General features: G+C 46.4%; 1 protein-coding gene across 2 annotated transcripts in view; it reads right to left on the reverse strand.

The window, feature by feature from the left end:
- FES (FES proto-oncogene, tyrosine kinase) overlaps positions 1-23,197 on the reverse strand; it is a 252,331-nt gene that overhangs the window by 108,597 nt on the left and 120,537 nt on the right. For both annotated transcript variants that reach the window (XM_040342486.1, XM_040342485.1), the window contains exons 5-6: positions 7,621-7,804; positions 2,384-2,521 (exon numbers count right to left, since the gene is read on the reverse strand). In XM_040342486.1, the coding sequence (XP_040198420.1) occupies positions 2,384-2,521; positions 7,621-7,804 (322 nt within the window). The remainder of the gene's footprint in view (positions 1-2,383; positions 2,522-7,620; positions 7,805-23,197) is intronic.

Genomic DNA, 23,197 nt, shown 5'->3' on the forward strand with positions numbered 1-23,197 from the left:
GCTCTAGGCTTTGTGAGGCCTTAGGCAAAACATAGATATGAGGCCCCCACTCATGCCCATAATGGGAAAAATAATTCAGGCAAGAAAAATGGCTGCAGAAAATGCATGAATCTAGCATACAATCAGCACCATTACCAGGGCACCCTCATCACCCATCAGACATATTTGGCCAATACAAGAGGGGGGAGAGAGGGGGGAGGTGAGAAAGAGAGAGGGGTAATAGAGAGATCCGATGACGCTGACATTAGTATTGATCATAGGAAAATTAGGCCCCTGTAAGTGCGAGGCCTTAGGCGACCGCCTAATTTGCCTAATTAGAGAGCCGCCTCTGGCTGGAACCAATCCCCCTGCAGTAATGGGAGAATGAAGAGGAGAGGATGAAAGCGCTGCAAGGGGACACAGAAAAAGATTGGTGTCTGCAATTAGACAGTACAGCCGGGAAACTTCTGCTCAGCAGGTGCCCAGGACCCATTTTTGAACTGATGGGGTCTGGGTCCAGGTTGAAGGAAGTTGTGCTAGGGAATCAAAGCTGGCCATACACTGCTGACAATTTACCTGACATTCTTATGCCGTGTACACACGACCGTTTTTCGGGTTGAAAAAAATTACGTTTTTAATGGTCTAGAAAAAACGTTGTTTTTTTCAACCCGATCATTAAAACGGCCTTGCCTACACACGATTGTGAAAAAAAATGCTCTAGCAAAGCGCGGTGACGTACAACACGTACGACGGCACTATAAAGTGGAAGTTCCATTCGGATGGCGCCACCCTTTGGGCTGCTTTTGCTGATTTTGTGTTAGTAAAAGACGATTCACGCTTTTCTGTCTGTTACAGCGTGTTGAATTTGCTTACTCCATTACGAACACTAGTTTTACCAGAACGAGCGCTACCGTCTCATAACTTGCTTCTGAGCATGCGCGATTTTTTCATGTCGTTAAAGCCCACACACGACCATTTTTTTTACGACATAAAAAAACGACATTGTTAAAAACAACGTGAAAAATTTGAGTTCAAATTTATTTATGGCCATTTTTTACATCGTGAAAAATGCTCTGGAGCCCACACACAATCGTTTTTAATGACATTAAAAAAAAACGTAATTTTTTACAACCCGAAAAACGATCGTGTGTACGCGGCATTAGATTAAAAAACTGAAGGACTCGGGCAGAAAATTGGCATTTGCATCCCATGGATTGCAGCTGCTGTTCATGCTTTCTGACAGCTGCTGGTGTGGGCTGTCAGAATACAATATCCACAGTGGGAGTGCCCCCCCCCCCAAAAAAAATGGAGCACCAACAGTCACTGGTTTCCCTTATAACCAAGTTTCTTAGGCCTTGTACACACGGACGGACTGTCCAATGAAAACGGTCCGCCGGACCGTTTTCATCGGACATGTCCGCTGCCGGATTTCTGTCTGATGGTTGTACACACCATCAAACAGAAATCCGCGCGGACACGATACGCGGTGACGTGGCCGCGCCGTCGCCGCGCCGATGACGCGGGGACGTGCGCGGCCCTGGAAGGTCAATGCTTTCACGCATGCGTCGAATCACTTTGACGCATGCGAGAGCTTTCGGCCGAGCGGACATGTCCGGTGAGTCTGTACAGACGACCGAACATGTCCGACGGACAGGCTTCCAGCGGACATGTTTTTTAGCATGCTGAGAAACATTTGTCCGCTGGAAACCTGTCCAATCCGCCGGAAAATTGTCCCGTCGGACGTACATGTCCGCGGACCAGTTTCAGCGGACATGTTCGGTCGTGTGTACGGGGCCTAACTTTTAGAACATTGAAACCGCTACTGGTAGCTACATCAGGTCTCCTATGCTTTCCCTTGTTCCAGGGTTTGTAACCTGACCCAATGCATAGCTCCCAACTGTCCCTGATTTCGAGGGACTGTCCCTGATTTGGATCAATGTCCCTCCGTCCCGCTTTCCTGCTCATTTGTCCCTCATTTTGGTCTGATCTTTATAGTTGTATATAAAATGCACTTTTTAGCTTTCAAAGAGTTTTTTTCCAGCACTAAACCTTTCATCCAAATTCTAAATTGCTGCATTTGTAAATTTTAGAAGCTAATATAAAGGAATAGTAATGGTAAACAAAAGTCCCTGTGGATTTAATTAACCTTTTTTTTGGTTAATTCTCCTTTTTAAGGGGGTGTGGTGGGGGGCGTGTCCTATGCCTACATATTTGCAAGTAGGCGTCCCTCATTCCCATCTGAAAATGTTGGGAGTTGTGCCAATGGCACAGGTATGTTATGCAAAGTTGGTATTTCTTCACAGTCTGAACTAGAAATAATAGTATGCAATTTTCATTTTGTTGCTTGGTAGTCATTAAATAATTACATAGGAATTACTCAGTGTGACATTCTGCCGCTGTGTACCTGTTCATCTGGATGAAGTCTTCATATTCTTTGGTAGGGTTAATACTTGAAATAGCACTAATTATTTCCCGGTGAACAGCTGCGATTTCCTCTTGCACCAGACTAGTTATTTCGTAGTATTCTTGCATAATGGTTTTGCTGCAGAGAAACAGACAGACAAAGGAAGTGAGACAACTCCTGCTTTTTAAAAAAAAACATTTTGACCACTTTGCATATATAATTCAGGATACCTTTTACATCCAGACACAACTAAAGTGCACCTGTGCCCAGACTTTGGATAATAAACTATTTAGGCGGCATTCGCACGGGTGACTAGCACCGGTGTGAATGACAGCGGCAGGAATCTACTGATGCTTCTGCCAGCTGTGAGTGGTTAGCTCCAGCCGCTGAGCCCAAAGTGCGTCCAGCAAAGATAAAGCAAAGTTCCAGCTGTTACATATTTACATAGTTAGGTTGAAAAAAGACACAAGTCCATCCAGTTCAACCACAAAAAATAAAAAAAAATAAACAAACAAAATAAAAAACACAATACAATCCCATACACCCAACTCAATACCCACAGTTGATCCAGACAGAGGAAGGCAAAAAACCCCAGCAGGACATGATCCAATTTGCTATCCAGTTCCGGCTGTTTTTTTCTTTAATAACCTCCATGCTAGTCGCCACTTAAAGCGGGAGTTCACCCAATTCCTTTTTTTTTTCTATTTTCCCCTTAGTTTTCTGCTCGTTGTGTCTAGGGGAATCGGCTATTTGTTTTAAAATATGATCCGTACTTACCCGTTTTCGAGATGCATCTTCTTCCGTCGCTTCCGGGTATGGGTCTTCGGGAGCGGGCGTTCCTTCTTGATTGACAGTCTTCCGAGAGGCTTCCGACGGTCGCATCCATCGCGTCACTCGTAGCTGAAAGAAGCCGAACGTCGGTGCGGCTCTATACTGCGCACCGACGTTCGGCTTCTTTCGGAAAATCGTGACGCGATGGATGCGACCGTCGGAAGCCTCTCGGAAGACTGTCAATCAAGAAGGAACGCCCAGTATCGCAGCCCATACCCGGAAGCGGCGGAGACGATGCATCGCGTAAACGGGTAAGTACGGATCATATTTTAAAACAAATAGCCGATTCCCCTAGACAAAACGAGCATCCATCTAAGGGGAAAAAGTGTAAGCTATGGGTGAACCTCCGCTTTAAAGCAGAGTTCTGCTGTAAAAAAAAAATCAGTCAGCAGCTACAAATACTGCAGCTGCTGACTTTTAATAATAGGACATTTACCTGTTCAGGGATCCCGCGATGTCGGCACCCGAATAGGGTAACCACGTGTCCCGGATTGCCCGGGACAGTCCCGCATTTTGCAGGTCTGTCCCGGGCACATTTATTCCAGGACAATACAGTGTCCCGGAATGAAACTGACACGGGCCAATCTGATGCCCCCAAAAAAAGGCTGCCACATCACTGCTTTACTCACTGACAGTACTTGTCCTGGCCGGGAATGTCTGGAGGAGCACAATCCCGCCCCCTGATGGTAATTGGAGAAATCATAAATCCCGCCTCTTGTGTCAAATCACTGTGCTGTGATTTGTTACAGCACAAGCTGATTATTGGGAAGGGAGGGTGTCCCTGAATGGTAGTTTGGAAATGTGGTCACCCTATACAGGTCCCACCATGAACCCCTCAGAGCTGAAGATGTGACCCCCCCCCCCAACTTGTGAAGAACTACAGGTCCCAGGATGAACCCGTGAAAACTATGGGGGGGGGGGTCACAATTTTTTTTTATAAAAAGTTATCTTTTTTTAGGAAGGGGGGGTGTCCCTGAATGACAGTTTGGAAATGTGGTCACCCTACACCCGAAGCCAATCTGTCCTACGGCTCCGGGTGGAGGCGCTGGCATCTTCAGTAAGGGAATCAGGAAGTGAAGCCTTGCGGTCTCACAGCCTGGTTCCCTACTGCGCATGCATGAGTCGCGCTGCGTGTCCCCACTGGTCCCTGCTGTCTTGTGGAACCTGTGTGTCTCCCAGAAGACCAGTGGGGGGATGGAGGAGGGGCCAGAAATGGCGTAGATCGCCGCGGATACTGCGGCGCTGAGCTGGACAGACTGACTGTACACAGCAGGTGTGCATGCGTGTGTCCTAAACCTGGAAGCAGGCAGCGGCGTACCAGTAGGTTATTTTACTTGCACAGGCCACCCGTCCACAGTACATTGCTGGCAGGCAGTCCTTAAAGCTGAGTTCCACCCAAAAATGGAGCTTCTTGCATTCCTCCCCCCCTCCGGTGTCACATTTGGCATCTTTCAGGGTGGAGGGGGGTAAAGATACCTGTCTAATACAGATATTTGCTCCCAGTTCCAGGCATAGATCGCCGCAGGCTCCATGGCAATCTATGCCATGTCCATCCCCTCCTCTGTCCCCCCCAATGTCTTCTGGGAGACACACAGGTCCCAGAAGACAGCAGGAACCAGTGAGGACGCGCAGCGCGACCCACGCATGCGCAGTAGGGAACCAGGCTGTGAAGCCACAAGGCTTCACTTCATGATTCCCTTACTGAAGATGGCGGCGCTTACATCCGAGAGCCAATCGACAAATCAGCTTCAGGTGAGGACATCGCAGGCGCCCTGGACAGGTAAGTGTTTATATTTTAAAAGTCAGCAGCTGCAGTATTTGGCGGAACTCCGTTTTAAGTGGTTAAAGAGCTTTAAAGCGGTTGTATACTTGCAAACTAAAAATAAAAAAATAAAAGTGTAAGGCAACAGCATAAAGAACTAGTATGTACCACATGCTAGCTCATTATGAAATACCTTAGAACAAAGCTCCCGCATTGCATTGCCGAGGGGGTGACGTTTTCCCCTCTGTGTTTCTTCCGGGTTCGCAGCTCCGGCGCTGCGAGTTGTCTGAGCTGCGATGACGTCACTCCTGTGCATGCGCCGTTCCGGCACAATATGCCGCCCCTTCGCTGGACGTTCACCGCGCATGCGCCGCTGACGTCAGTGGCTGCATGCAGAGTGCATATCTTCTAAACCGTGTAAGTTTAGGAGATATTCATTTTACCTACAGGTAAGCCTTATTTAAGGCTTGCCTGTAGGTAGAAATATTAAATGGGGTATACAACCACTTTAACTGCTTATTCAATATATGGAAATACTTTATTGTGCATGATCTGGACACGGGTATTCTATAACAGGAAGTCTATGCTAATGTACACATCTTCTTCCTAACCATGATTGCTAGAGCTGAGTGAATTGATTTTCAGATGATTCTGATACTTTCAAGAAGAACCTCAATTCTCTTATTATTATTCCTGGATGTGTGATTGTTTTCACTGAGCTTCAAAGAATTGATTCCCACATTTCTACTGATTACTTTTGCTTAGATCATCAACCATAATAGGGGCTGGTAATGTATCAAGTGCTCAAAGTTATCTATGAACAGAAACTCGTGAGATAAGAAAAATTCACGAGAATCGTTTGCTTGCGGTTGACATACGGTGACAGGTTTTGACATGTCAGACACAGGTCAGTAGAATACCATTGACTTCAGTGGAACACTATAGATGACGGTACAAACTAATGCCTCGTACACATGACCGAGAATCTCGACGTAAAAGAAACGTTGTTTTCCTCTGCGAGATTTTTGTCAAGCTTTCCTTGCATACACACTGTCGAGACAAGTAGGTGGATTCATAAAGAGTTAGGCCGGCGTATCAGTAGATACGCCGACCTAACTCGGAATCTGCACCGTCCTAAGTTTAAGTGTATTCTCAAACTGAGATACACTTAAACCTATCTAAGATACGACGGCTTGCGCCGACGTATCTTAGGGTGCAATATTTAGGCTGGCCGCTAGGTGGCGCTTCCGTTGAGTTCGGCGTAGAATATGTAAATGCATAGATACGCCGATTCACGAACGTACGTCCGCCCGTCGCAGTAAAGATACGCCGTTTACGTAAGGCATGTTCAGGTGTAAAGTTATTCCATCAAATAGTTGGACTAGTAATGTTAAGTATGGCCGTCGTTTCCGCGTCGAAATTTAAAAATTTTACTTTGTTTGCGTAAGTCATCCGTGAATAGGGCTGGACGTAATTTACGTCCACGTCGAAACCAATAAGTCCTTGCGGCGTACTTTGCCGCAATGCACACTGGGATATGTACACGGACGGCGCATGCGCCGTTCGTAAAAAACGTCAATCATGTCAGGTCACCCCCCATTAACATAAAACACGCCCCTTCAGCCTAATTTGAATTAGGCGCGCTTACGCCGGCCACATTTACGCTACGCCGCCGTAAGTTAGGAGGCAAGTACTTTGGGCCAGATTCACAAAAGAGATACGACGGCGTATCTCCTGATACGCCGTCGTATCTCTGTGATCCGCCCGTCCTAACTATGCGGCTGATTCATAGAATTAGTTACGCATAGATAGCCCTAAGATCCGACAGGTGTAATTGACTTACACCGTCGGATCTTAGGATGCAATTCTAGGCCGGCCGCTAGGTGGCGAGGCCATTGCGGTCGGCGTAGAATATGCAAATGACTAGTTACGCCGATTCACGAACGTCCGCGATGCCCATCGATCTAAATTTACGTTGTTTCCGTAGCGATACGCGTCGTAAAGTTAGGGCTGCCTCATAGGTGTTCTAAGCAATGTTAAGTATGGCCGTCGTTCCCTCGTCGAAATTTAAAAAATCGTAAGTCGTAAAGCGTAAGTCGTCCGTGAATGACGCTGGACGCCATTTGCATTAACGTCTAAACAAATGACGTCCGTGCGACGTCATTTAGCGCAATGCACGTCGGGTAATTTTCCCGACGGAGCATGCGCAGTACATTCGGCGCGGGAACGCGCCTAATTTAAATGGTGCCCGCCCCAGTTTTGAGGTAAGTGCTTTCTGAATACAGCACTAGCCTCAAAAACTTGCGCCGGCGGATCGTAAATCAGATAGATTACGCGGATCTAAAGAACCGCTAATCTATCTGAATCTACCCCACTGAAGGTTAAATATATAATGCAAAAAAAAAAACTTGTGCATCTAGTATGTCTTGCTGAACTGCAATCCCTGACATTCACGCCTATATAAATTGATAGCATTGCGTAAAGCTGATCTGTACATGCCAAAGGTATGATCAGAAAACACGAGGGTTGCCCTACATTCCGGAGACAGAAGATGAATAACATTGTCTGCACAGCCGTAAGATACAAATCAGTGTGTAGCTGTACGGAAATGCTTTGGGTTTGTTTTGTCTTGGTTTCTACGTACAGAATCATCACCATCTTTTCATGGAGGTACTGCAAGGACTCATGCAGGCTGGGCAGGCTCAGGGTGTAGTGCTGCTCATGGTGGAGTCTGGCCGCCTTGACCGCCAAGATATACTGATTGTGGAGTGTGTGCAGCTTCCACGTGTTCTTCACATATTTCTCCTTTGCTTTATCACGATCCTTGTCTGAAAAACACCAAATTATATTTACAACATGTCCTTTTTTTAACAGAACAAAAACTGTGATTTTCGAATCGCAGTAACCAATCAGAATTCAAGTTGCTATAATCAGACCAAAGAAAGTATTGAATTCATGCATTTCTCTTTACTTTAGCTACCCAGGCCAATTTTGACACACATGTAAAAATCATCATATTTTTTTTTTCTAGGAATCACACAGAACCCCCAAACATTATATATATATTTTTTAGCAGAGACCTTAGGGGGAAAAAAAAGGTTGGTCGTTGCGTTTTTTTATCTCGCACAGTAGTTGCACAGTAATTTTTCAAACGCGTTTAAAAAAACAGTTTCACGCATTAAAAAAAAAAAAAAACAGTAAAGTTAGACAATTTTTTTTGCATAATGTGAAAGATGTTGTTATGACGGGTAAATAGATACCTAACATGTCACACTCATGGCATGGCGCCAATTTAAGAAATCCACATAGGCTACGCTTTCATTTAGGGACAAAACAACGAATCGATCAATCGACAACTAATCGATTATGAAATTAAAGCGATTAAAATTTTCATAATCGACTAGTAACATAATGGGGTTAAAAAAAATAAAATTAGCCATTTATAGTACAAAAAAAGCGATTATTTGCTCTTTTTGTACTTATTTTAGTTTTTTTTTTTTTTTCAAAAAAGGATGTTTATTGAATATTATGATAACAATACATGGTTACAAATATCACATCTGTTACATTTCACTTCTTCTTTTGTGCATCCATGTATGACCGTAAAATAATAAAATAGCAAGAAAAACAAACCACACAAAAACTTCTGGAATGCTACATTCTACTCCCGCTAAACCAACTTATTTTGCAGTAGAGCAATGTACGAATATCAGCAAGCTCCCACACTCCTGGACCCGCTCCATTGTATACATGGGTGCAATCCCCTGGCAATCCCCTGCCCCCCCCCCCCCTCCCAGCGCGCCCCTGATCCAGTCTTAAATCCTTGCCTCTGGCCTTTTATATGAGCAGCCTGTCCAGTACCAGCTCAAGTGGGGCTAAACCCGGGGAATTTAACCTGGGGGCCCACAACTTTTCAAACCTGCCCCACCGTTTCCTGTGCTGATAGATGTATTTCTCTGCCTGGAGAGTGAATCCCATCTGGGCTATCCACTCCCCCAACCTTGGAGGCTCCACATCCTTCCAGTGCCTGAGGATGAGTTTGCGGGCCTGAAAAAGGGCCCTACCAACAGCCTTTTTAGGGTTATCCTCCAGTGGGAGGTCTTCTATAATACCCAGGATACACACCTTAGGGGTTTGTGGTATTTGAATCATAAACACATCATTCAGAGTTTTGAGAACCCCCGTCCAATATAGATGTAGCTTGGGACACCGCCACATCAAATGGATGAGGTCTCCATGGTCCCTGGCACATCTAGGACAGTTGTCATCCTCAGCCAGCCCCATCCTATGCAATCTGGCCGGGGTAAAATGTACTCGCAATACAATGTATAGTTGTGACAAACGGTGTGCTACGTTGAGCGAAGCACCCTGTATAGCTAGTAACGCTTCTTCCCACTGTTCCTCCTCAAAAATACCCACATCTCTTTCCCAGGAGTCCACCACCCTAGAGGGGAGGGCTGGCAAAAATGCTGTCAGTAGCATGGCGTACAAGCTTGAAATGAAGCCCCTAAAGCTAGTTATCCCAGTCATAAAGTGGAAGATCGGGGCAGGGGACAGCATCCAAGGGTTGTTTCCAGCCTGGGCCCTGATGGCATGCCTCAACTGCAGGTAGGAAAAATGCATTGTCTAAGGAAGATCAAACTTCTCCCGGAGCTCCGCGAAAGAAAGCAGACGGCCCCCAGAGAAGATATGTACCAAGTGTGTAACCCCATACCTCCTCCAACGCTCACCACATGTCAGGGACATCAATTCCTCATAGTAGCGGTTGTTCCAAATTGGGCTGTGTCCTGTAAACCCCTCTATGTTCTGTAATTGGCGGGTTTTATTCCAGATTTTCTGCATTAATGCATATGTAGGGAAAAGTTTATTGGACTTAGCGCATTGTAACGACTCGAGACCAGTCACCATATTGTCCATGTCGGTCATGTGATTTACTATGTCAACCACCGGGTCCCCTCGCCCCTTACTCATAGCCCGGGCTATATGTTGCAGTTGTGCTGCCAGGTAGTACACCCAAGGGTTTGGGAGAGCAAGCCCTCCCGCCTCCTTCGGTTTTTGTAGTTGTTCTAACTTGATCCTGGGGGGCTTGTTAAGCCAGAGAAACGCCCGGAATAGGGAGTTAATAATTCTAAAAATCCTGAGGGGAACAACCATGGGGGTGTTGTGTAAAATATACAACAGCTGAGGCATAAACACCATTTTCGTGAGGTTTACTCTACCGACTAGGGACATTTTCAATTTTGACCATATTTTAATTTTGTCTCTAATCCTGCCTACTAAGGGAGTGAGATTTAGAGTGACATAATCGAGCGGTTGAGGGGTAACCCAAACACCCAGATATTTGAATTTAGTCGCCACTGGGATGTCTAGCAACGTATGATCCTGCGGACTCGACGAGTCCAGAAGCATAATTGCGGACTTAGTCCAATTTATTAATAGACCCGAAAAGGACCCGAAAGTCTGAATTACCGACATCGCCTCCCGGAGAGAGCCCGACGTGTCACCTAGTAGCAGCATGGTATCGTCCGCATAGAGCATAATTTTTTCGTGTGTCAATCTGTACTGGAACCCCGTAATTAGGGGGTTAGAGCGCACCAGAGCCGCCAGCGGTTCTATGGCAACCGCGAACAGCAAGAGTGAGAGGGGGCACCCCTGCCGGGTCCCCCTATGTAGCGGGAAGGGAGAAGACACTCTGCCCTCCTCCCTAATGACCGCCAGGGGGGAGTCATACAGGAGCCACACCCAGGACTGGAACACAGGCCCGAACCCAAATCTGGATAATGTCGCCCACAGGTACTGCCATTCAATGCTGTCGAATGCTTTGTGGGCATCTAGAGACAGCAATGCTCTATCCCCCCCATTATCCGCCGTCGACTGCATATTAACAAACAATCTCCTGAGGTTAATAGCTGTAGATCGCTCCGGTATAAACCCCGATTGATCTGTGTGTATTATCGCTGTGATCACCTTATTCAGCCTTATTGCTAAGACCTTTGCTAGTATTTTTATATCACTTTGTAGAAGTGAAATTGGCCTATAGGAACCAGGGTCCAATGGATCCTTTCCTGGTTTAAGTAGGAGAACTATGCTTGCTTGTCTCATGGAGTCCGGAAGTCGCCGTGCCTCCCTGGCCGCGTTCAAAGTATGAAGCAGTTTCGGGAGCACGACGTTCCCATACTGTTTGTACACTTCGATCGGTATGCCGTCATCTCCTGGGGCCTTAGAATTGGGGAAAGAATTGGCAGCCTCCGTCATCTCCTCAATGGTGATGGGAGTCTCAAGGGACTCCGCTTGGGACTCCGTTAAACACGGTAGCTCTATCCCTTGCAGAAAATCCAGAGTCTCCTCTCCAGTATGCGTTTGTTTTGATTCATATAGACTAGCATAGAACCTTACCAGTTCCCTCATCACCAGGTCGGGGGTGTTTACCAGGCTACCTCCCTCTGTCCTAAGAGCTCCGATGGATGGGGATGTCTATTGTGATTGGACTATCTTAGCTAAGAGTTTGCCCGTCTGCTCCCCCTCTTCATATAAAGCCATTTTAGAGAAGAAGCGTTTCCTGTCAGCCCTAGATGCGTCCATCCTGGTCAGTGCATCCTGAGCTGCTATCCAAGCCTCCCGGGAGCCCTCCCCTGAGCCAGCTATATAGTCTGCCTCCAAGCGCTTTACCATCTGTGCTACCTGTTCCCTCTGCTCAGTAGTGTTATGTTTAATTGCGTTCACCTCAGCAATAAAAATACCTCTCAAAAAGGCTTTAAAAGCGTCCCAGGCAGTGTCTGTTCCAGGATGATCCGCATGTCTCTGCCAGTAGGCCACAATATCCCTCTCAATTTTTTCATGAGAGGGGAAAAGGTTGAGCCAAAAGGCATTAAGCTTCCACGGTGCTCTGGGAAGGGTTGTAAGAGGCCTGACCCTCAATGAGAGTAGGACAGGAGAATGATCCGAGACACACCGGGGAAGGTATTGTATATCCTCAATATACTGAGTCGCCGAGGCCGAGCACAGGCACAGGTCTATCCTGGACAGAGACATATGTGTCCTGGAGAAGCAGGAAAATTGCTTCTCAAGAGGATTTTTCCATCTCCAAGGGTCCACCCAGCCCACCTCCTCCATGAACTTAGCCAATGCTGGTCTTATCACCCCCGGGGGGCCCCCGGGGCAGGGTGTCTATAGAAGTACGGATCCATAATTCCATTAAAGTCCCCCACTACCACCAATGGGATCCGAGGACTGGACAGCTGAAAGGACAGGAGGGCACGCAATATTTGAGGACTGAACGGAGGAGGAACATATACTGCACCTAGAATGAGAGTCAGTTGGTATACCCTGCAGAGCAAAAACACATATCTCCCCTCTTGATCCACCCTAATGTCTATGCACTGAAAGTCCAGAGACCTATGTATCAATACACTCACACCCCTTGAATAGGAGGTGTGAGTGGAGTGATAAGTCCAGCCTGCCCAGGCAAATCCCAGCCATGATCTAGTATCAGGGGTCAAATGAGTCTCTTGCAAGACACATATAGCCGGAAAATGCTTCCTGAGGGAGGTAGACACCATGGTCCGTTTAAGTGGATCACCCAAACCCCTAACATTCCATGAGATTACAGCAAGTCCCGTCATCATTTCACAATTAGGTTGGCATCACATGACATATTAAACCTCCCCCCGCCAGAATGACCACCATTATTCCCCAACCTATCCAGCGGTAGCACAGTGTACAACATTATTACGGGAGAGTAGTCGATATAAACCCGGGGTTCAAAAAAATAAAAAGGCAAAACAAGTAGAAAAATGAAAAAATAGCAATACTTGGGTCGGCATCCTCAAACATACCACCATGTCCCAGCATATAATGGCAGGCCAGTTCCACCTGCTTAGCACAGAGCCGTAGCCGGAAATGTGAGTGTGGAGCAGCAGTCCTTCTGGGTGTGAGAGATAGAGAGCAGCATCCAAAATACAACAATGGAGAGAAGTCAGTAGCACCAGAAAATAACACAAATATTAACTGTGCAGCAATCAGCCGCTGGGCAAAACTTGTGCCCATAACATACCACAGACGCAACCGGCAGTCCGTGGCTCCAACCCTGCGCCTCTGGGGGCACTCCACATATGATCCAAGTCGCATGTAGAACTAGGTAAGTCAGGGGAAAATAATGTAAAGTAAACAGTTCGCTCAGTTCCTGAGTAGAGAAAACCAACATATATTGTTCTCCCGGTTCTGCGACCACATGGGTGATGGCTGAATAAAAATCGCCAGCCTTTGGTAAGTAACAAGCAAACAAATGTGAGCCGGCTTACCATCAATCTCTGCAGTCCATCAGATCAGGATAAATCAGTCCGCGTCCGCCCGCCGGGCCCTCCGCTTGGCGAATCAAGTGCTCATTCATATCCAGCCACGATGAGGTCTCTGTCGCTGATTCAAAGAACTGGGCTCTACCACCCGCAATGATTCGGAGCTTAGAAGGATAAAGCATGGCGTAATTAGCACGCAGGCGTTGTAGTCTTCTCTTCACTTCTCCAAATTTGGCCCTGCGCCTCTGTACATCCGCAGAGAAGTCGGGGTAGAAAGACACCCTCACTCCATTAAATTGAATGTTACGCCGTTCTCTGGCCAGTCGCAGAATAATTTCCTTGTCTTTAAAGTTGAGAAGTTTGGCCAGCATGGTGCGTGGCGGGTTGCCTGGAGGGAGAGGCCTAGGTGGTACTCTATGCGCCCTCTCCACTGAATAGAAGGGTGTAAAGGCATCTTTGCCAAATACTTCCCGCAGCCAGGCCTCCACAAAAGCGGTGGGGTCCCGGCCTTCTGTCTTTTCTGGGAGGCCTACTATGCGAACATTGCTCCTCCTCAGACGGTTCTCAATGTCCTCATTACGGTTCTCATTAGCCGTCGCAATCCTGGCCGTGACCTGCAATTCTCTAATGAGGGGGGCCATTCTGTCTTCCACCTCACTAACCCGACTCTCCACCGCTGTGGTGCGCTCTCTAATTTTTTGAAAGTCATGGCGGATCAGCCCAACCTCCTCCTTTAATCCCCCAAAGTGTTGTTGCAGAGTCTGTACCGAAGCTGTACACTTGTTTACTGCTTTTAATATCTGTGCCAGCGTGGGTTGTTCAGCTCCTTCCTCCTCCTCTACCTCCCCTGCATTCACTTCAGGTGTATTCTGGGCTGGGGCCTGCTGTGAGGCCTGGGCAGATGAGTGCCCATGCGACAGAGCCTGAAAAATGTCTGGTGTGGCATCCAGCTCCTCGTCCGAGGGGCGGTCTGCCAAGTTGTTCATCTTTTGTGCATAATACACCATATCTTTAGGGGCCTCCTTCCCAAGGGCTTTAGGTGTCTTGGGGGGGATCTTACCAGCGTCCCTCTTGTCTCCTCGTGTCTTCCAGGCTGCTGCGGCGCCATTTTGCAAGTCAGGGAGCTCATCTCCTTTCAGTTGTTTGCGGGTCATCATGCCGTTGATCGGGCGGATGAACGGATCGGTGTGTGCAGCGGGTGCTGTAGTTCAGCTGGGTGGTGTCCGGTACTGAAAACGAGCAGTATATTTGCCGGGAGAAGGATCACTGCAGTGTGCTTTCAGGGAGCTCTGTGAGACACGTCCGCTCACATGCCGCTCTTGGCCACGCCCCCCACTTATTTTAGTTTTTTAACCCAATTGTGTTACTAAACATCTCAGGCCGGGGGCACACCTCTGTTTTTTGGTGCTTTTTGCAGAAACACACTACAGTTCAGTTACATGTTTTCCTATGGGACACGTTAACATCCATGATTTTTTTTCAGCTGCTGCGTATTTGGAAAGGGCAAAGACTTTTTAATGCAAAACAGTGCTATTTAATTTTTTTGGTTCAATATACTTCAATGGAGAAGCTGCAGAAAAGCATGTAATGTGTTTTGTAATCTGCCCAACAACAAATTGGCCCAAATTTTTTTTTTTTAAGGCTATTATCCGATTAATCGATTAATTATTTGAAAATAATCATTAGTTGCAGCCCTACTTTCATTTTTTTACAGGTTACCTGTTTAGAGCTACAGAGGAGAGGAGGTCTAGCACTAGAATTATTGCTCTCACATGTGTGGTTTGAACGTCGCTTACATATGTGGGCGCGAACTACGTATGCGTTTGTTTCTGTGCAGGAGCACACAGGGATGGGGGCGCTTTAATTTTTTTTTATTGTTTTTACTTTTAGTTTTCTATTTTGACACTTTATTTTAACTTTTTTTTTTTTGATCACTTTTATTCCTATTACAAGGAATAGGAATAGTGCGTGACAGGTCCTCTTTACAGCAAAATCTGGGGTCTATAAGTCCCCACATCTCGCCCCTAGGCTGGGAAGCCTGAAAAAAAAAAAGATCCTGGCCCGGATTCACAGACAGCGGCGCACATTTATGCCGCCGTAGCGCATCTCAATGTACGCTACGCCAACGCAGCGCAGCGAGGCAAGCATGGAATTCAGGAAGCCAGTGCTCCCAAAGCTGAGTCGGCGTGGCGTAGATTTCGAAGGCGCAGGCCGGCGTAGGTGGAAGTGGGCTTCCCCTATGCAAAGCCATGCAAATGAGGCGTGACCCCATGCAAATGATGGTTTGAGAGCCAGACAAGTATGTTGAACGAACTGCGCATGCGTCGTGTCGTGGACGCATCCCCGTGCGCATGCTCATAACCACATCGGAACATCTACCTAAGATACGCCGGTTCACTGCCTACGCCATGAACATAATCTACGCCCATCCAGACACACATCCAACGTAAACTACATAAAAACCGCTGGCTTATGTTCCCTGATGCAGACCTTTACATGTCTGCTGCTGAGTTACACCTCCTTTATGGGGCTTAACTTTACACTGGACGTACAACTTACGCACACCTCTCGTAGCCTGGGTCGGGCGGGCGCAGGTTCGTGAATCGCTGTATTTTCCTCATTTGCATATTTGAATGGCTAATCAATGGCAGCGCCACCATGCGGCCAGCGTAAATGTGCACCCACCCTACGCCGGCGTAGGCAAGTTACGTCGGCGGGATTAAGCCTGTTTTTAGGCGTATCTTAGTTTGTGGGTATGGCGCACAGATAAGACGGCGCATATTTGCACTTATGCGGCGTATCTGGAGATACGTCGGCGCAAGTGCTTTGTGAATCCGGGTCATTGTCTTTCCAGCCGAGGCGGCGGCATTTTTTCAAATACAAATACAGAGGCCGGGCGTGACGTCATAACACCACGCCCAGCCTCCGAAAGATCATAGAGATGTTCGGGGGGCATCTGGTCTGCCGCATTCTCTATGGTCAACTTCCGGCATGGACCGATTCTTCTCCCTCTCACTGATCGTACGGGCGAGCCTGGAGAAACACCAGAGGGTGGCGGGAGGGACGTCCCCTCTCACTGCCTGTAGGAACGATCAAGAGGCTGAACAACCGATATGATTGCTCTCACGGTGCAGGGAATCGCCGGCTGTAAAAGAAGATATTTATGATGTGGTTGGGCAGGAAGTGGTTAATAAACAGGCTAAACGTAGTCATACATTTAAAGTGGATGTAAACTCTCTCATATGCCCAGTGAAGTGAATAGCCTCAGATTATTATTATTATACAGGGTTTATATAGTTTACACAGCACTTTACAACATGAGGAAAGACAGTACAGTTTAATACAGTAGGAATCAGAGAGCTCATAAGAGATAATACACAGAGATGAAACAAATCCTCCTACATAAGTTTTACTTATCTGCAATTTTCTTCTCCCTACACCCCTTCAAAAGGGCAGAATCCTGGTAAAATCATTCTCCATTTGTCAGTATCATAGAGGAGGGGGCGGAGAGCTGCAGTTACAGTGTGTGAGAGCTGATTGGTGGAAAAGCACACACCCCCCACACACACACAGCACAATGAATGTAGTGCAATGTTTCTCACCCTTTAAAATGATGTACAATCTCGAGGCGCCCTATTCTAGAATGTAAAAAAAACAAAGTAATTGTTCTACATAATGTAGCAGTATTCACAAATGTAGATCACCCAACGTCAGAGGTGATTTATTCTTACAGAGCAAATACACCTTTGCACACAGGTGCTGACTAGTATTCCAATGTTTCTCTCCCTCACTCAGCTAATGTGACCCCAGTACTGATGGAGAGGGGCAGGGGAGGGTCTAACAAGGATGCTGTGCAGGCACCCAATGTCCTTCCTATCAACCAAGGATGTCATTGGTTGTTGGGACACTAGCAGCTGGAAGGTTATAATGGTGCACAATGAAAACCATTGACTTTGTGCAACCAAAAGGCAGGCTTGATCCACCAGCTGGCTTGTTTACAATTTTGGGGCAATTTTTAGGCATTTTGCCAAGGAAGGCACACCAGGGTGCCTGGGCATCTTGATTGAAACAGACTGATGTAGAGCTGTACTGTGAATAGACAAGCTGTGTGCTGAGCTCCCTCCCCCCATCACCATTTTATCGCTGGTGTCAGGACAACTTCTCAGAAGTGACTTCTGCTCATAACAGAGAAACAAAGCACCAGAGAGAAACACCACTTAGAGCTTTGGAGAGGGATAAGTAAACACTACAGATATACAGTGGGGAAAATAATTATTAGATCCCTGCAGATTTTGTAAGTTTTCCCACTTACAAAGAGATGAGGAGTCTATGATTCTTATCATAGGTGTATTTAAAATGATAGAGACAGAATATCAACGATAAATCCAGAAAAAACACATGATACAAATGTTATAAATTTTGTCGCAGTTCAGTGAGTAAAATAAGTATTTAATCTCCAAGCAAAACATGACTCAGTACTTGGTGGACAAACCCTTGTTGGCAATCACAGAGGTAAGACCTTTCTTGTAGTTGGTGACCAGGTTTGCACACACATCTCAAGAGGGATTTTGGTCCAGTCTTCTTTACAGATCTTTTTCCAGCCCCCCCCCCCCCCCCTCTGTTTTTACCTGGTGTTACTGGCCAGATGATCAGGTGAAAACAGAGAGGGAAAAAGGCCTAAAAAACGAATGCAGCCACCACATTTGATGATTGGTAAGCTGCAATAATTACATGCTTTGGGGTACCTTTGTATGAAAATGTTGATCTTTCTACTTGCTGAAATGAGAACAATAATTATAGGCCCATTATTCATGTTTAACGCCAAACTGATGAACCGGAGGAGCTTTAAGCCTCTATTTTAAGGTGCTCCAGCCGGTTCCAGACTTTTTTTTTTTATGCACCCCCGTGATAGTTGCCAATTATGGATTTAACCACTTGACCCCCGGACCATTTGGCTGGCCAGGACCAGGACAATTTTTGCGAATCGGCACTGCGTCGCGTTCACTGACAATTGCGCGGTCGTGCGACGTGGCTCCCAAACAAAATTTACTTTATTTTTAATGAAAAGAGATATGACGTAAAGGATATGAAAAGGGATATGACGTACCTCGCCGCGGCAAGGATAGACGTAGTGGAGCTTTTTCAACAAAAATAGGTACTATGGCCCAGATTCTCATACAATTACGTTGCTCCTGGGCAGCGTAACGTATGTGTTTTACGTTACACCGCCGCAGTTTTACAGCGTTAGTGCCTGATTCTCAGAACACTTACCTGTAAACTTGCGGCGGTGAATCGTAAAAGCGCTCGGCGCAAGCCCGCCCAATTCAAATGGGGCGGGCATCATTTAAATTAGGCGCGTTACCGCGCCGAGCGTACTGCGCATGCGCCGTTGGGTAAATTACCCGACGTGCATTGCGCTAAATGACGTTGCACCGACATCATTTGCTTAGACGTTAACGTAAATGGCGTCCAGCGCCATTCACGGACGTTTTACGCAAACGACGTAGATTTTGAAAATTTTGACGCTGGAACGACGGCCATACTTAACATTGGTTGTGGCTTATAGACCCAGGGGCAACGTTACGCGTCGCAAAGGCTACGGAAACGTCGTAAATTCTCTGCGTCGAGCGCGCGTACGTTCGGGAATCGTCGTAATTTGCTAATTTACATAAGCGACGGGGGAAACGACGTCGGTGACACCTAGCGGTGAAAAAAAAAATGCATTTAAGATCTGACAGCGTAAGAGCCTTACGCCTGTCAGATCTAATGGGTATCTATGCGTAACTTATTCTAAGAATCAGTCGCATAGATACCCGGGGCCAGATTAGGACTTACGACGGCGCAAATGGTGTTGCGCCGTCGTAACGCCTTTGAGAATCTGGGCCTATATATAATAAAAGAAGGCACTATACAAAATGGAATAGTGGAGTGATTGGCAACACATGCGGACATGCATGCAAATTAGGGTGGAACTCCGCTTTAACACGTTGGGTATCTATATACTGCTGCAACCTCAACATTTATATTTTACTAAAAGAATGGGTAATATGTTGTGCTATCTTGCCCTAAAATTAACTTTAGTGTAAGTTATACTGGACATTTGCACTTGATAGACCATTGCGCTAATATCATGTGACATAAAAATTTGAATCCATCCTCTCTGCTTTCAGCATAATCTAATGTTTGGGAATTTTAACTAATCTCCAGAATTAAAATGATTTTTAGACACTTGCAAAATGGTTAAGGCAAAAAAAGGGTTAATCATAGCCCAAGCTGATGACGGTGTTTGTGTTTAAACCACATTAGAGACATGATCGGAGGGTTTGAGCAGAATGGAAGATATCTGAATGGGGGGGGGGGGCTAGGAAGATGTACTCAATTCGGGAGGAAACCACCACACAGTCTACAAGCAGTTTCTGTAATGTGCTGACGAGAGAGAAGAAATAGAACAGTGGTAACAGAATATTCAGCTCAGCATAGACTGTCCCACAATTACAAGTACTAGAGCAGTGGCTTCCAAACGTTAGAGAATCGCCAGCTGAAAAAAAAAACAAAAAAACAACAATACCGGGGTTATGAATGACTTGTATGGCGCAACGCATGCAAACTAAATCGCCTCTGGGTGCTTTTTCCAGCCAGTATCTGCTTGGCTGGTGCGGTCATTTTTACCCCGTAGGATCATGACACGCTAGGGACACACAGTCATACACACATATATACTGGGCCAATTTGGACGAGATCCAATTTACCTACCAGCATGTCTTTGGAGTGTGGGAGGAAACCCACGCAGACACAGGGAGAACATGCAAACTCCAGGCAGATGGTGTCGTGGTTGGGATTCGAACCAGCGAACCTTTTTGCTGCTAGGCGAAAGTGCTACTCACTGCACCACTGTGCTGCCCCTATATCTGCAGCTATAACCCCGGTATTCTACTTCCGACCGAGGACGTCATTTGTCTATGGTCCGGTCAGCAAGCGAAGTTCCCAGGAATAGGGAAGGTGGGTTTGGAGAGCTGTCTATTGCCGCGTACACACGGTCGGAATTTCCGACAACAAATGTTCGATGTGAGCTTTTGTTCAGATATTCCGACCGTGTGTAGGCTCCATCGGACATTTGCTGTCGGAATTTATGACAGCAAATTTTTGAGAGCTGGTTCTCAATTTTTCCAACAAGAAAAGTTCTGTAGCCAATTCCGACGCACAAAAATCCTACACATGCTCGGAAACAATTTGACGCATGCTCGGAATCATTGAACTTCATTTTTCTCAGCTCGTCGTAGAGTTGTACGTGACTACGTTCTTGATGTTTGGAATTTCTGACAACATTTGTGTGACCGTGTGTATGTGACACAAGTAATGCCCTGTACACACGATCGCTCAATCCGATGAGAACGTTCTGATGGATTTTTCCATCAGTTAATCGATGAAGCTGACTGATGATCAGTCGTGCCTACACACCATCAGTTAAAAAAACGATCGTGTCAGAACGCAGTGACGTAAAACACAACGACGTGCTGAAAAAAATTAAGTTCAATGCTTCCAAGCATGCGTCGGCTTGATTCTGAGCATGCAAGGATTTTTAACCAGTGGTTAACTAACCGATGGGGCCTACACACGATCGGTTTGGTCTGATGAAAACGGTCCATCAGACCGATCGTGTGTACGCGGCATTAGGGTCAACATTCCATCGGAAAAATATCCATGGTTATGTTGTCGGAATGTCCGATCGTGTGTACGCGGCCAGGGCCGCCATCAGGGGGGTACAGGCATTACACCTGTAAGGCCTTGTACACACGGTCGTTCCAAACCGATGAGAATGGTCCGACGGACCGTTTTCATCAGTTCACCGCTAAGGTGGCCTGATGGTCTGATACGCGTACGCACCATCGTTCCAAAAACCGATCGGGTCAGAACGCGGTGACGTCAAACACACGACGTGGTGAATAAAACAACGTTTAATGCTTCCAAGCATGTGTCGACTTGATTCTGAGCATGCACGGGTTTTGAACCGATGCTTTTCTGTACTAACCATCGGTTTGGACCGATCGGGCAGCGGTCCATCGGTTCGGTTTTGAAGCATGTTTTAAAATTTTAGACCGAAGGAAAACAGACCGATGGGCTATACACACGGTCGGTTTGGACCGATGAAACTGAACCTCGGTCCATTCTCATCGGTTTTGTCCGACCGTGTGTACGGGGGCCTAAGGGGCTTGATGGTCCCCAGTGTCCTGGCTGGCCTCCCTGCCGGTTTTTTTTGCATTACACCTGTAAGGGGCCCAATGGTTCCCAGGGCCCCTTAAGGCTCCGCCGGCCCCCTCCTGGTTTTTATTTTATTTAAAAAAAAAATCCCCGATGGTCCCCCCCCCCCCCTCCCCCGTCACAGGGACTCCGCCTAAAGCTGTGTAAGGGGTTCTGGTCAAGCGAACAGCAAAATGTCTCTTGTACTGCACCACGTGTATTGCAGATGTGCAGCAAAGGTGGAGTGACATCACATTACATATTAAAGTATAAAAAAAAAATTGACATTCATTTCTGCTTACTCCTAAATAAAATATTGATTCACAAACTGAGCACATAACTTACTTATATAAAACTACCCAATACTAGTATGGAAAGAAACCGACACAACGCTGGCAGAGGCAATGACTATAATGGCCTTTAACTCATGGCTTACTGAGATATGAAATGTAACAGCTGAAAGAGGTAAGACTAGATTGTTAGAACATATTCTGACTTCTGAAGAACTTTACTATTTGCATTAATATGGAGACAAGATAGGAAAACTGGAATTTTTAGCAAGCGTTTTCTTATCCCCCAGTGAGTTCTCATTATTATTCCTTGCTGGTGTGTTCTTTAAAGATAATGTGCTGAGATTTTAATATGCAGGAATAGGCTCATACAAATCCTTATGTCTTCCTTTATCTTATCCTTACATTTAAAGTGACACTAAATTCTGGTTTAAAAATATATTTAGTAAAGTCTATGGGCCAGATTCACAGTGCAAGTATGCCGGCGTATCTACTGATACGCCGGCATACTTTCAAATTTGCCGCGTCGTATCTTTAGTTTGAATCCTCAAACCAAGATACGACGGCTTCTGGGTTCGATCCGACAGGCGTACGGCTTCGGATCGTAGGTGCAATACTTCGGTGCCCGCTGGGTGGAGTTTGCGTAGTTTTCCGCGTCGGGTATGCTAATTAGCTTTTTCCGGCGATCCACAAAGGTACGCGCGGCCGTCGCATTCTCTTACGTCGTCGCTAGTCGGCTTTTCCTTGCGTATAGTTAAAGCTGCTATTTCGTGGCGTATAGATAGACTTGCCATGTTAAAGTATGGCCGTCGTTCCCGCGTCAAATTTTGAATTTTTTTTTTTTCGTAAGTCGTAAGTCGTCCGTGAATAGGAAAGGACGTAACTCACGTCTACGTTCAAAAAATGACGTCGGTGCCACATCATTTCACGCAAAGCACGGGCGGGAAATTTCAAAACGGAGCATGCTCATTTCAATGGGCGCGGGGACGCACTTCATTTAAATGAATCACGCCCCCTACCCGCCCAATTTGAAATACGCGCCGAGAAATAAACTACGCCGCCGTAACTTACGGCGCAAAATCTTCCTGGATTCGAAATTCCGCCAGTAAGATACGGCGGCGTAGCGTATCTCTGATATGCTGCGCCAGGGCAAATGTCTCTGAATCTGGCCCTATATTTTAAAGTGGTATTAGACTAAAATAAATAAATAATTATAAATAAAAAACGCTGACAGGTATGTTTTTTTTGTGTGACTGAAGTGAACCTAATGGTCATAAATAATAAATGCTTCTCCATGCCTGACAGTAATGTACACAATGCTGGGCATGCGCAGCTCAGAGTACATTTATGGCACTCGCTGTGTGCCGTGATGAAGTGGGTCCCTTGGGCTTGAGCAAGA

The sequence above is a fragment of the Rana temporaria genome, chromosome 3, assembly GCF_905171775.1.
Source record: "Rana temporaria chromosome 3, aRanTem1.1, whole genome shotgun sequence".
Taxonomy (NCBI): Eukaryota; Metazoa; Chordata; class Amphibia; order Anura; family Ranidae; genus Rana; species Rana temporaria.